The following is a 14,413-nucleotide window of genomic DNA, read 5'->3' on the forward strand; positions in this document are numbered from 1 at the left end:
CAATTCATCCAGTAATTCATTAATGACAGGAATGGGAAACTTATCTTTAATAGTGAGCTTGTTGAGCTCCCTATAATCCGGATACATGCGCCATGATCCATCCTTCTTGTGCACCAATATGACTGGAGCAGAGAAAGAACTTTGACTTTGTTGAATTATACCAGCCTCTAGCATTTCTGCAACCATACGTTCAATTTCACTCTTTTGGGAATAAGGATATCTGTACAGCCTAATGTTTGGAGGAACACTTCCTGGAATCAGATGAATAGCATGATCATGATCACGAATAGGTGGGAGACATTTGGGAGTCTCAAATACCTTGGAATGATTATCCAAGACTTTTTGGAGATCTGGAGAAATAGATGATTCCACTGTGGACACATCTAGCGAACATAATTGTGCAATTACACCTCTTTGTTCCTTTTTTAGAAGCTTTGTCATACCGTTAGAGCTGATTATTTTTCCCGGTTTCCCTGCAATACCCCTTAATTCAACTTCCTTTCCTTCCACAGAAAATTTCATGAAAAGTTCTTGAAAATTAAAAGCTATTGTACCCAAGGATTGTAGCCATTGGACTCCTAGTACAACATCAGCACCTCCCATTGGAATGGAAATCATTGGGCTAGCCAATACATATTCTCCCATGGATAGCTTGATATTATGGCACTTTCCGAGCAATTTATTGTTCCTCCATTTGCAACCATCACTTGACACTCTGGTGCTGGATATAAGAAGCAATTCAATTCTCTTGCTACCTTACAATGAATAAAATTGTGGGCACTTCCTGAATCAATCAACACTATTACCTTTTTCTTCTTGATTTGTCCTTCTATCTTGATGGTTTGAGGAGTGGTAATTCCCGCCAATGCATTACAAGATATGGTCGAATCCATTTCTTCTTTATCTAGGCTTTGTTCCTAGAGTATATCCTCTTCTTTTGACCTTTCTTGCTCATTTTCTTCTTCCTCTTCACAATCTATGTAGAATAATTTCTTCTCGGCACACTTATGACCTTTAGTGTATTTGCTATCACAACTGTATCAAAGCCCTTTTGCTCTTTTTTCTTCCAATTGTTGTGGTGTCAACTTTATAGGTTGTGGAAGACTAGTGGAAACAACACTTCCGTCTTTATAGTTGTGAGTGGTATGCTTCTTGGTTGCCATAATTTTGCTTTCCATTTTTCTTGCTAACCCGAATGCCTTTTCTAATGAATCCGGTTCTCAAAGGCGAACATCATGTTGGATATTATCTTTTAAAGACCCTATAAACACATCAATCCTATGCTCCTCTGGAATATCTTTTACCCTGATGTTCAATTTTTGGAACTCCTCAATGTGCTCCATTATTGAACCCTTTTGTTTGAGACTTATCAATTGGCTAAAAAAAATGTTGCTTTTTGTATCCTCATAATGTGCTATCAATTCTTCCGTAAAAATTGCCCAAGTGATAAATTGTTTACGAGAGCAAAGCCATTGATACCATACAAACTGATTTGGTTCCAAATATAAAGTTGTCATACGTACCTTTTGTGTGTTTTGCACATTATTGAGATCGAAGAATTGCTCCATCTATAATATCCATGTGGCAGGATCCCTGCCATCAAACTTCTTCATATCGATTTTTGGAATATGGTGAGTCGTCGATCCAACATTAGAGTCTATGGAATCATGATTAACATTTCTTTTGTTCTCATCATGAGTTTCCTTTAGTACCCTTCACCCTTAGTGACCATTTCTTGTAGCAACTTATTCATATTTATCTTCAATTCTTCCATCTTATCATCCATGCCATCAATTTTAGCGTCCGTGCCATTCACCTTAGCTTCCATGCCATCCATCTTAGCTTCTACGCCTTTCTTTAAACAATCCATCTTAGCTTCTACACCCTTCTTTAAATCATCCACCTTAGCTTCTACATCTTTCCTTAAACCATCCATCTTAGATTCTGTTGCTTTTTGTGCAAGTGACACTTGTTGCACTTGTTCTTGTAATTTTGATATATCATATAGCATTTCTTCTTCTTCTTCATGAGTCATGCTAGAGCTTTTAGGTTCCTTACTAGGTGTTTGCATTTTCTTTCCTCGGGGCATCAGTTACCGATAATAATTCTCTAATATGCCCTTTTAATTCGTTCAAAATAAATTTTCAAACCAAGCTTAAGCAAAAATTAAAGAAAATCTACACACCTTTTTTCACTTTGTAGGAGCTCGATATTGCCTCTGATGTATCTCTGTACTTTCTGATTATCTAGTTCTAAATTTGTGACCTGTAGTAGCCCTCTGTGTCCTCCTTCCAATGCCAGAAGTCTGACCTAAATTGGATTCTCCAAGGAAGAGTTATGCAAAATATCCCACAGTGACTTGATTATAGACTAGTTCAGTAAAGCAAAATTGTACGACGTGCCACGAGTCACTGTTTCGACCTTTGGATCTGAAAAACACCCACAAGAAACTACAGTCCGTCCTCTTTCTGTACCTTCTTACAAAACTTCAATCTGATCCCCAGAGAGAAAGTTATGACGATTTTCCCCAGGTCACCTGTTTTGAATGTAATTCAGGAGTCTGCAAAAAGACCAACTTCCTCAGATCATATCTCCGCAAATATCGCGCAAAAAGCTATGAAATTCGGACCCAAGGTTTAGCGCAATTTCTTCTCAAATGGGTTTTTTTTTGCGACTTTTGAAACGTCACAGAAAAAAGTTATAGCGAAAATACCACGATGACCTATTTGGAGCAGCGAAACCCTAGAATCCAAAGCTCTGATACCAAATGTTATGAAACCAGCTCAAGAAAAAAGATAGAAAATATAGATCAACGCCTTAGAATTCACCCTCTTCAAGGGAGAAACCTCCTTTACATTACATAAATGAACAATTCTTGGATGATACAAATGACAAAACCTCCTTTCTATATATAGGAGTCTAAGGAGTCACAATATAATCCAGCCGACCTAACAATAATAATATAAAGCCACAAAAATAACAATAGAGGGATTCTATAGGGCACAGTAATAAGAATATGGGGGCAATAGGGGCACAACAATATTAATAAGGGGTATAACTACAATAGTAATGGGGTAATCACTAGTATTATAGGGACCCAACAGAGTATATGGAACAATATGTTGCATTTGAATTCCATGCTCAGTGCAAAAGTCAATGAATTTGTTGTTAAAATATTCTCTGCCATTATCAGATCTTAGCTTAAGAATTTGATGTCCATATTGTTTTTGAACAAAGGCCTGAAAGGCCAAGAACGTGTTAAATACTTCACTCTTGAGTTTTAAGAAGTATACCCAAGTGCGTCTGGAGAAATCATCAATGAAAGTTAAGAAATATTTGTAGCAAGAGAATGAAACAACTGGAAGTGGACCACATAAATCACCATGCACAAGCTGTAGAGGGGTTGAGGGGTGCCAAGAGGCACGTTTTTCAAAACTATTTTGATGATGTTTTACGAGTACACATCCGGAACAAGCACCATCTCTACAAGATACCATAGGAAGACCTGTCACCATATTTTCTTTACATAGATTTTGAAGGGAGCGATAGTTTAAGTGACCAAATCGCTCATGCCAAAGTGTGCTCACTTCATCATTATGAGCAACAAATACCGAGGGAAGAGTTGATGACCCAAAGTTGTTAAACTTATACAACCTTGTAGAATCATCAACAATGCTAGTAGCTAAAATTTGTTTAGGATCTCTGAGGTCCTTAATTACAACATCGTGAGGTGAAAATTCAACGGTTTTACCTTCACCTGAATGAGTTATCTGATATACAGATAGAAGGTTGCAGGATAAGGTTGGAACACATAATACATCATTAAATTGACCATTGTTTAGATGAACAGTTTCAATCCCTACAACACTAAGAGATATATCATCATCAACATATATATTTTTGGTGTTACAATCATTTAAAGAAGAAAACATCGCTTTGTTTTTGGCCATGTGATAAGAACCTCCAGAATCAATGAGCTACTCATGATAATGAAAAGAAGAAGATACATCTAGTGCATAACCAGACCGAGATGCTTGAAAACCACATGCAAAAAGTGTTATTCCTGAAGATGAAGTTGAAGTTGAAGAGTGATTCAAATGGATGTCATGCTTCTTCATTGCTGCTTCCAAGGCTTTCATATTCTTAAAGCATTTGAATTCTAAGTGGCCATCCTGATTACAAAAGTGGCAATGTCTATCAGTCTTCTTCCCTTTGTTTTTGTTTGCCTTATCATTTTGTTGAAATGATTTTTCATTTTCATACTGAAATTGCTTGGGACCCTTGTTTGGTTTAGGACCATTCTTTTTAGGATACTGCTTCTTAGGATTCTTTGAATTTGGTTGATGTTGGGCGGCTAGCGCTTTCTTAGAAGTGTTTCCGAGATTAAGAAGACCAAGATGTAAGAGTTTTTCTTGTTCTCTTATTAAAGAATCACAAAATGCATCAAAAGAGGGGGACTTGTGGTCTTGTCCTTGAGAAATGAAGGCTTCTTTAGTAGAATGGAAGGTGGAAACAAACACAGAGTAGGTTGGTCACAACTTAGTAAGAATGGAATAGATAAGGCTACCATCTTCTTTCTTAACCTTAACACCTTCCAAGAGAAATCTAAGTGTATTGAACTTGGACAAAAAAACTTCAATGAAAGAAAAATTATTTGGGTCCAACGTAAGCAACTCATTTTCGAGTTTATGGGCTCTAATTTTATTTTAATTCCAGTGAGTTGTTTCATTGCTTCATTAGGGGTATCAAGTTCTGCGATATGAAATCTAAGGTCTGGAGAAATAGACATCCCTATTAACCCACGTGCTTTGTTTTGCCTATTTTCCCATTTGGTTGCCTTATCTTCATCTTTAAGTTTAGTTTCTTGGCTTGAGGCTATTCTATAAAGACCTTTACTTCTAAGTAAATCCAAAATGTAGACCACCATTGGAAGTAGTTGGTGTTGTCAAGAATAACTTGGCATGGAATTTCCATTTTAACAGAAACTAAAGTTGTATATGCTGAAACTAAGTGTTCCAATAGAAAAATCTCAAAAAATTAGGTCGATTAAAAAAAACACCTCTGAAAATGGCTTCCAGATGAAGAAGTTATGGCTTGGTGAAGAAAAGTTGTTGAAGATGCTGACAAAGTGTGTGAATGTGCGAAAGTAAATGATAATATTATATTTAAAAAAAATCCCCCCGCCACCCTTTCCAAACTTAATCTAATTAGCTTAGTTAAAAAAATAAATAAATGACTCTCTTTTATAAATAAGTAAAAGTCACTTTTACAAGGGTACTTTATGAGCTACTCATTAAATTGTAATTTGAATAAAAGATAAAGAGACTTTAGAATGATAAGCGACTCACTTTTTATAATGGGTGATAACACTTTTACATAAAGTAATTTTAAAACATAAGATACATGTGTTTTTTGAAAAATTAACTCAACAAAAAGAAAGACTTGAACCCCAGACCTCGATTCTCATAAAGTAACGTTGGACCAAGTGAGCTAGTTTAAAAATTTGTAATTTTTGGAAAAGAGGAAGGTTTTTTTTTCAGTCACTGAAGCTTTGGGGTGCGTGCTTGCTTGAAAAACTATTTTTTCTTACAAAACAAAAAACCACACAACCCAACACAAACATACAAAAAAAACCAAACCTTATGGCTTGAAGTTAGCTATCGCCAGAAACTAAATATTTTCCTCAATGTTTCTAGTTTTCGGAGATCACACTAAGGCACGGCAAAAAAGAGCATACACATGAGAAAAATCCTTCTTTTTTGTTACTAATTTTCCCAGATCACACAAAGTCGTGGGGTAAAGAGCATACGCAGAAATTAAAGGTATAGATCCGGTAATAAAAAAAACAGAGAGCTAAACAAACATAAATAAATAGAGAGATGAATAACTAGAACTACAAATAAAGGTTGTATATCTCTAGATCTTAAAAATGACGTAGCTAGGGCTACTAGAAACCTTTTCGCGTGAAACAAAAGGGGTTCCTCACTGGAACAGATGCTCTTAACACATTAGAGCAGTCTTCTCGGCCTGAAAGCAGTCAAAAACAGATCACAGATTAATACACCAGTATTCTTGACGTGGTTAAAACCTTCAAAGAGGGAAACAATCCACGACCTGAGCCAACGTGGCCACTTCAGGCAATTTATTAATAAAAGAAAGAAAATTTACATAAGCTTATCTCATGAACGGTCACCCTACAAATAACCCTCCATGCTCTTTAAATAGAGATCATGGACCAATCATGTGTTAAGCCACGGATTAAGTGTCGGTAATACGAAGGAGAGAATGAATGGTTGGATCACTTCATGTCTAGAACATATCATGACCGTCGGATTGTAAGTTACAAATGTACATAGTAAAGAAACACACTTTACCTAACTCTACACTAGACCAAATTATACTTAACTATTTCCTATGTGATTGAATATCCTTACAGGGAATTTGTCGGGTTGTCTTGGGTAGCCCCGCCTTGGCTTTGTCCTTTGTTCTACAGTTTGGGGACACCTTTCCCTTGCTTCGGATTCGCAGATCCAAAGTCTCGCTTCTTCTGTTTAAACTTTTGCTCGATCCTAACGGCATATTGGTATGTCATGCCAAGCGAGGAGATGTCCAGGAACTCCATCTCATCCTGTATGTGCTTGTGTAGGCAACCTCGGTACTTCAGTACCAAATGTTTCTCAGAAACCTTAATACCCCACCTTTGTGCGAAGGGTATGAAAAACATTGGTAAACTCTAGCACATCTTGGTCCATTTCCTACCCCAGTGTGGTCCACTTTATGTATTTATCCTCATAGCTCCTGACATGGTAGTATTGCTCCTTGATGGCGTCCCAAAATGAATTCTAAGTGGGTGCAGCTGAAAACAGTGAGGTCATACTTTCATCATTCTACTCACAGTAGGTTTCCCACCAATACTTGACATGGGGAGTGGTTTTGAGAAGAGAAGAAGTAATTTTTTTGCGGATGGAAAAACCATGAACAGAAAAATATCCTTCTAGAATATTTAACCATTTATCTACGATGTCGGCCCTCAAATATGGGAATGTCAAACTTTACTTGTACCTTAAAAGGAGTGGAGCCTCTAGAGTGGTTGCTGGATGTGGATGTGCGGCCGTTGGGAAACTTTTGAAGGATCTAGGAAGAGTTATCCATCATTGCGTTCCTTTGTTTCTCGAGGGTTTCCTCGAGCAATATTTTGATAGGATCTCCTACTCCCTTGTCTTTATTTCTTCCCCCATCGATGGCTATCGGGGTTTGCGAGGCTGGTTTTGAAAAGGTTCAACCAGATCGAGCCCTAACTCTTTATATCCCGACCTCGTTGGGGACATACAAAGAAAAACAGAGAAAAAGCAAACCACTCTAATACCACTGACCCAGATTTAAACAGGGACACAACAAATTACAGTTATAACCATAAATATAGAGATATGGTAGAAATAACACTTCATTTCATTAATATCAAATACTGAAATATGCTTACAAACAGAATGGAAATAAGACTAGCTCGGACGATGATAGCTTATCTCTAAGAAGAGATGTGGCGGCTACATGCCTTTGAATTGTGTTCCAATGAGTCTCAAAGGCCTATTTAATATTGAGAAAAAATGGAAAACCCTAAACATCCAAAAACGTAACCCTAGGAGATGAAGCGCACAATACCTCACTAGAAATATCTATCTAAGGACTACAACTTTTGCATGGCCAACATCAATTGATAACCCATGTTGGCCCCGTTTTTCCCAAAAAACGTCGTTTAGGGCCTCAAAACAGCTTCGGAAGTTTAGGACCCGAAAAAGTGCTAAAAATATAAAATTGTGCTACAAATAAGGAAACTAAAAAACTAAAAGAAACAATGGTGGGAATCTAAGTGGAATAGGCAGTGGCCACCAATATCCAACTAGATCACTTCTTTCCCATATTCAGTTGCATACAATCCTAGTTCAATATGGTATAAGATGAACATCTACAAGATCATTCTCAAATCTCTTCTTTTGTTCTAATTAACCTTTCACTAGGTTGTGTGTCCTCTAGGAATTCATTACACATTCATTCCCCAATTCAATTTTTTTTGTCTTATATGAGTGTTATACTCTGCTTCTATTAACAAGAAGTATATACCTGTAATAGGAAGTGAACTACGATAATTGGAGTGACATAGGGTAGTTGAAACTTCAACGATTTGATTGATTTTATAAATTAACACTCAGTTATGAGAGTCTCAATCTCAATTCATTATTGGTCATTCACATTGGCCACACAGTGACCACTTCAATTCATTTATAGTTGAAGAAACAATCATAAAGATGTTTTACCTAAACCTTCCTCTGTGTTTATATGAAGAACTAATATCTGGAAGGTTACAAAGCCCAGACCCAAGGATCCATGACTCATTTTCCTATAACTATTAAAAATCACAACATTCCTACACACACATTCATGCAATTACACAGAGACATGTTGATTTTAATAACCAAGAAAACATTTACCATTCTACAAAAAAACACTCATTCTCCATTACTGGAAATTTATTGGTGGTTTAAGTCACTGCATTCATTACAAGAATTACATCTAGGAATTACTTATACTCAATACCAATGCTAACATAGAGATATGCATAACATTGTCTAGAAAATGCTTAGTGTATAGAAATCCCTCCTAAGGTTTTTCTTCATTCACTGAAATAGAGATACATTATTTGCCTAATCTTTAACATAGGCACTAAGTCTTGCCCCTTTTATCACACTCAACCTTTGTATTCTCTCTTATCCTTCCTAATGCCCATAGACTTACAATGCTTCATTAAAACCCTAAAATGATAACTAATTAGTTTTGATCCTATGCCAAGAATTCTCTCCTACAATCTCTCATGCCCTAACTAACTCATTCTCTAGATCCCATAAATATATCAATGACTAACTAACATGACTATAACTATCACCTAATGAAGAGATCAAATCTCTTCCTTTTATTTTCCCTAATTTATCAATATTTAAATATTACTCAAAACAGAAATTTAATTACATCAAATGATTAAGTTCCTCAACAAATGTCAAGACCCCTCCTTGGGGCTTTGTCCTCCAAAGGCTGAATGGCTTGGAAAGTGAATGCTCTTGCATCAGAATCTCTCCAAACGAATGCCTTTTCATCCTCTACACAAGATTTTTTCTAATTTCAAATTGAGAAAAATCCTTAACCCTCAATTTTCAAAGTGATAGACGACTAGGATTAAATCCTAACCCACTTAGATCAATCGCTAGGATTAGCTCTAAGTCACTTAAATAAGCAAATATTTATCCTTAAAAATTTGCTCAATTGACCAATATTAATCAATTAAATTAATTAATGTTCTTTCCTCAGTTAGACTTAGGAAAGAAATCATATCAATTGTTCATCTCATACAATCATACAAAGAAAACTTTATTCCTATAATCCCGACACTAGGTTATGCATAAGACATTGTAAAACTACAAAATCAAAATGTCAAGTAAAATCCAAAATAACATGTATTTTGTCACTACTAATTTCTCATCATCATTTAAAATACTACAAATATCAAGCCAATTACCCATTTTTCAACCTACCAAAGTTACCAAAGTTTCAAGGTATGAAATATTTTGGACGATAATAAACAAGTGCTACATATTCACTAGTCTCTACCGCTTAGTTCACATATAATTAATGGCGCTGGTATATGTTCGTTTGCGCCATACATAAGCTTCTGAGGCCCCTAGTCTCCAATCCATTAGAGAGAACGAGGAGGTCGTCCATTAGCTAGCTTAAGGTAGGTGTTCGCCGACGGAGCATCTTTACCGCGTGCCGAGCAGCTACTGCGTGGTATCGGGCGCGAGCACACTATTTTTCTCGATCGACGGGGGCCATTCTTAGGTTGGGTCCGTCCGTATAGAACCAACCCTTTAGGGAGCTTTTATAGGGCTTTATCCGACACGTACCGGGATCCGGTGACCGCTCTTTTTCTTGTTGATTCCCGCCCGGATTGAAGATTTCCGGATTGGTTGAACCACCTAATCTTTGCTCTTGTTTATTCGCGGCTATGGGTATTCACGCATAGGTAGCTCCGGTGGTGGGTCTAAAGTGAAATATGTTTGGTTAGGTGCGTGTCTCTTTCGGTCCGTGGTTGGGTCTCGCTCGGGGTGGTTCGATCGGTCATTCCATCCCTGCAAGTGGCTAGTTCGTCCCGCTTCGCACCTCGTCCCCGTTAGGGCATGAAATCTGTTGGCAGTGAATAACTCTCAAAGGCATATCTGTCACAATTCGTTGCCCCGTCCGCTGGGCACAACAAATTCAACAGGTCTTTCGACCTTCACCTCCAAAGCAGATAAATGATCAGTAATGGTTGAGAATGAATCAGAAACACCAGATTGCTTTTGATCCTTGGTTTGTGACTCTTTCATATCCCATTCTTGCTCAATTTCCCCGCATTTCTCAAAGTCATCCTGATTCCTGTATATACCTCTTCCTCGAGATTTCAAAGAGTGATTCCCCATGCCCTCTCCATTTGCAATAACTTCCACTGACTGTTTGCCCGTTTCCCTGGCATGCCTTTCTTTGATCACCCGTTGTGCTGTTCCATTTCTGATGTCATCCTTTCCAATTATATCTGATTGGCCATGTCTGATGCGCCGAGCAATACTTTGGTTACTGTTCCTTTCGATTTGCACATAGGATTTAATTTCTGGTCCCTTTTTCCTGTCATCTGTATCAAATGTATTTGCAATGCGAGAAGTAGATTTTTGGTTGCGCACAACATTTCTACTTTCTTGATCCAAACCTCTTTTATCCTTTATAATCACTTGCTCAGAAGATGGAGTGGATGCTCCTCTCGAAACTCTGGGCTCATCAACTAATCGATTTGATGGATGTCCTTTCCAAGGCAGTCCTTCCTCTGGAACTGTTTTATTTCCTGAGACTTGTTTACTTGAGGAAGGCCTACAAAGTAACCGCACAGCACCTTTACCCTGTAGGTTGCATGGAAGCTCAGCATTGTTAAGGAAAATATTTCCTGATTGCAACTCTAACATCTTTTCACTGCGATCACGTTCAGACTGGCATACCACTGAGCCAAACATCAAGTTTCCATCTCTGCTGAATGGCTCTTCAGCTACAGCTGACCATGATTGACAGGGCACTGATCCAGTTTGACAAGATGAATTTTGGTTTTCATTCACAGGAAGATAGCAAGCATTTGAGCTTCCCCCAACGCACTTTTGGTTCCTATTCAGAGCAAAATCCCCAACATTTAGGTTTGCACTCCCAACACACTTTTGGCTTACAATTTCATTCATAGTAGCATTGCCTCCTGTACTATTAAGCTTATGATGTGCACCAAAACTGCCCAGCAAAAAACCGTTTTCTTCAGAAAGCCCTTGCAGGTGTTGGAAAAGGTCATCCTCGTTCCCATACGACTGCGGCCAATGTTTCTTCTGGTGCAAAACATCACCAGTGAATGTGGGCCCATGATGATGATGATTCGCTACCCCCTCACTGCCACTGAACACTAGCCGAGGCTGCGATTGGGGCTGGGGCTGAGGATCATGAGACCAAGTAGGTGGTTGTCCTCCGCTCTCACCTCCTGCCCCCAGTGGCGGCCTCAGCGAACTTAGTGTCATCCAAGGAGCCTCGAGCACCCGGGAGATACCGAAATGGTCATTCTCATTGAAAGGGGAACCGGAAGATGCCCCTCCACCATCACCGCCACCAGGGCTAACAAACGAACAAGGCTCAGGAAAGGATTTATCATAGGGCTTTTGAATCTGAAAACTGCTTGCAGGAAAGACTGGATGATAAGGACTCGCTGACTGGGGTTGAGGTTGGGGTTGGGGTTGGGGTTGGAGTTGGGTTGGTGGCCTGTGCAGCAGCGATGGATCAAAGGAACACGGCAATGGCGATGGCAATGGATGACGGGCCCAAGGCGATGGAGCATCTGTCTCGCTAACAAAATTAACATTGGCATCGTCGTGATTAACATGGCGGTAATCCACAGCAGTCGCTGGTGATGAATGTAAGTGCAGCCAACCATGTGGATGTGGATGTGGAAGTGGACTTGGACTTTGAAGATGATGATGGTACCCCTGTGCTATGACTTCTTCCCCGCGGAAACTATGGCTAGGGCCTAATGCTGCAACTGCTGGATCCTTTAGCTGCCATGGCTCTTCATCGGCTGATGATGAAGAACCGGCGATGGCTTCTTGTTTCCTCCTCCTTTTATCGGTAGAATCTCCTTCTCCGCCTCCATTGTTTGCTTGATTATTGCCTTTTCGAAGTAAGTGCAGAAGAAATTCACCATCTGTCAGCGCAGAAGAAGGCGATGAATGAGCAGCAGAAGCATGATCGCCTGTAATGGCAGGGGATGCCTTTGATTTTGGCTTCTCCTTCTCCATTCCTCCTCCACGAGCTGCGATACCCTCGTCACAAGTAATCGCTGTGGGTAGCACAAGTTATCAGTGAAGAGGCAACAGACTCTGTTCTCAAAATACATATATCCCTATGATAACTTCTAGTTTCATTTGGGCAAAATACCAAATGGTATTCAGATTTAACTCAGCTGTTATTTACACCTAAGTTGATCTTATATCTTGTTACATTAACAACATTGATTATCTACACCTGCGGCACAACTACAGTGAAAGAAGGCTTTCAAATAGATTAAAAATCAAGCTGAGAATCATTCAAACTTCAACTCAGACATCAATTTACATCATAACCAAAAGTAAAAAGGCTTTTACTAATAGATTCATTACATCATAACCAAAAGTAAAAAGGCTTTTACTAATAGATTCATTTTGAAACGGGGCATTGTATAACAAATTAGGTTTTAATCCATTTTTTTTTCCAGGAAAAGGTGAAATATAATAATAATAAGACTAAGACCGCAACGTAAATACAGTTAAGGAAGCAGCTGATGCAATTAAACCACGAGCTTATCCATGGCTACATGTTTTTGTTTTAGTGAAACATCTTTGAAGAAATAAACTATAGTATTGAACAATCTTACCTTTTTCATGCCAGAAACGCTGTCATCCGTCCACTTCCCGTCATCCTCCACTGATGCAGGATAGGAACTAGCTTCCGAATCATCGCTGTCGCCCGAACGATCTTTGAATGTTCCCGCCGGCTTCTTGTAAGGTGATTCAACTGGACTTCGATTACTCCTTCTCTTAAAGCCTTGTTTATCCTTTAAAGCACCCCCAGCCATATTCGAATCAATGTTGGGCATCAGGGCGAAAAGGGGTTTGCTTGTCACTTTTGAACACTTATTGCGCTCAGCATTAACCTCGGCAACTCCGTTATCGCTACCATCGGCCAAGGGATCCCCTTCAAACTGATCAACATTTGTCATATTTTCACTCTGCTTGTTCATACAGATACCTTGAACATCAACCGGTGGAATCTCAGCTTGAACGTCCCTAGGGACTTGATCATTGCTCTGATTAAACCATGTCTGGGTAATTTTTCTTGTTCTGACTGCAGAAGGAGGCCTGGCTTTCAAAGTCGGCCGCATTGGCAGTACAGGAGGGATACCGTTGTCACGGGATCTATCCTCGCGGCCCTTGATTGCCTCCAGCATTTCCTCCATGGAACTGCGTTGCCGCAGCTGAGGAGGAACCATTATTGTTGTAAAGCCAGCTCAATCCTTAGAACAGGGTTTCCAAAGCACGAATTTGTTGATCGTGCATCGCAGAACAGGGGTTTCAAGCTGTGCACCGCAAAACAGGGACCGTATAACTGGGTTTTCGAGAGGGTTGAGTCCTCGCTTTCAGAACTCTGCCGACAAAGGTGTGGGTGGTTAGAGGGTTTATGCCGACTCTATGCCCTGCCAAGTGTCAGTCTGAGAAGCAAAGGGACGACGGAAGTCCCTTTCAAAGGAAGGCCTATCGGCCTAAAAATGTTAAATTCAAGTTAGTGTTAATAGTTATTTGTATCTTCCTAGTTGTCATAGTTATTTTTAATCCATATTGAGCCTCCTCCATTGCTACATAATTGATGTTGATATCTTTTGTGCACTTTTATATGGTGAGTAATATATGGTATCAAAGTCTTGGCTTGAGTTCGATTCTATAATTGTGTTTAATGATAAGAGTTTGGAAATTTACTAATGACTAACATGAGACTAACTACCCATCAAAATAATAGTAAACGTTTGGAAATTTACTCATACTATCAATGGAAGAAATAAATTAATTTTATATTAAATTCATTAATAAATATAAAATACTAATTTCCCAACTCATGAGAAATTTATGACAAGATTACCCATTACCACGTATATCGTGAATAACTTCACAATACGTTCACTATACCGTTGGATGTATACCTTTGGTGCAATTTGCACGCATAAATATAAAAAAGGGAATATATTGTGTCCATCATAATAAATGCTTTGCGTTAATGATCG

General features: G+C 38.8%; 1 protein-coding gene across 1 annotated transcript; it reads right to left on the minus strand.

The window, feature by feature from the left end:
• Positions 1-11,991: 11,991 nt before the first annotated feature.
• Positions 11,992-13,770, minus strand: LOC149256686 (uncharacterized). The gene is made up of 2 exons (XM_089457492.1): positions 13,013-13,770; positions 11,992-12,439 (listed from the first exon to the last, which is right to left on the minus strand). Exons 1-2 carry the CDS (start codon positions 13,625-13,627, stop codon positions 12,308-12,310), a joined length of 747 nt encoding a protein of 248 aa, XP_089313618.1. The 5' UTR covers positions 13,628-13,770; the 3' UTR covers positions 11,992-12,307.
• Positions 13,771-14,413: the final 643 nt, after the last annotated feature.

The sequence above is a fragment of the Pinus tabuliformis genome, chromosome 7 (assembly GCF_031772625.1).
Source record: "Pinus tabuliformis cultivar Carrire ecotype Pingquan chromosome 7, CPIR1, whole genome shotgun sequence".
Taxonomy (NCBI): Eukaryota; Viridiplantae; Streptophyta; class Pinopsida; order Pinales; family Pinaceae; genus Pinus; species Pinus tabuliformis.

What these genes read in the sequence shown, in the direction of transcription:
- LOC149256686 (XM_089457492.1), bottom strand. Translation starts at nt 13,627, where the DNA reads ATGGTTCCTCCTCAGCTGCGGCAACGCAGTTCCATGGAGGAAATGCTG. An exon ending in GCGTTTCTGGCATGAAAAAG is followed by an intron (nt 12,440 to 13,012) that starts GTAAGATTGTTC and finishes TGCTACCCACAG; the next exon opens with CGATTACTTGTGACGAGGGT.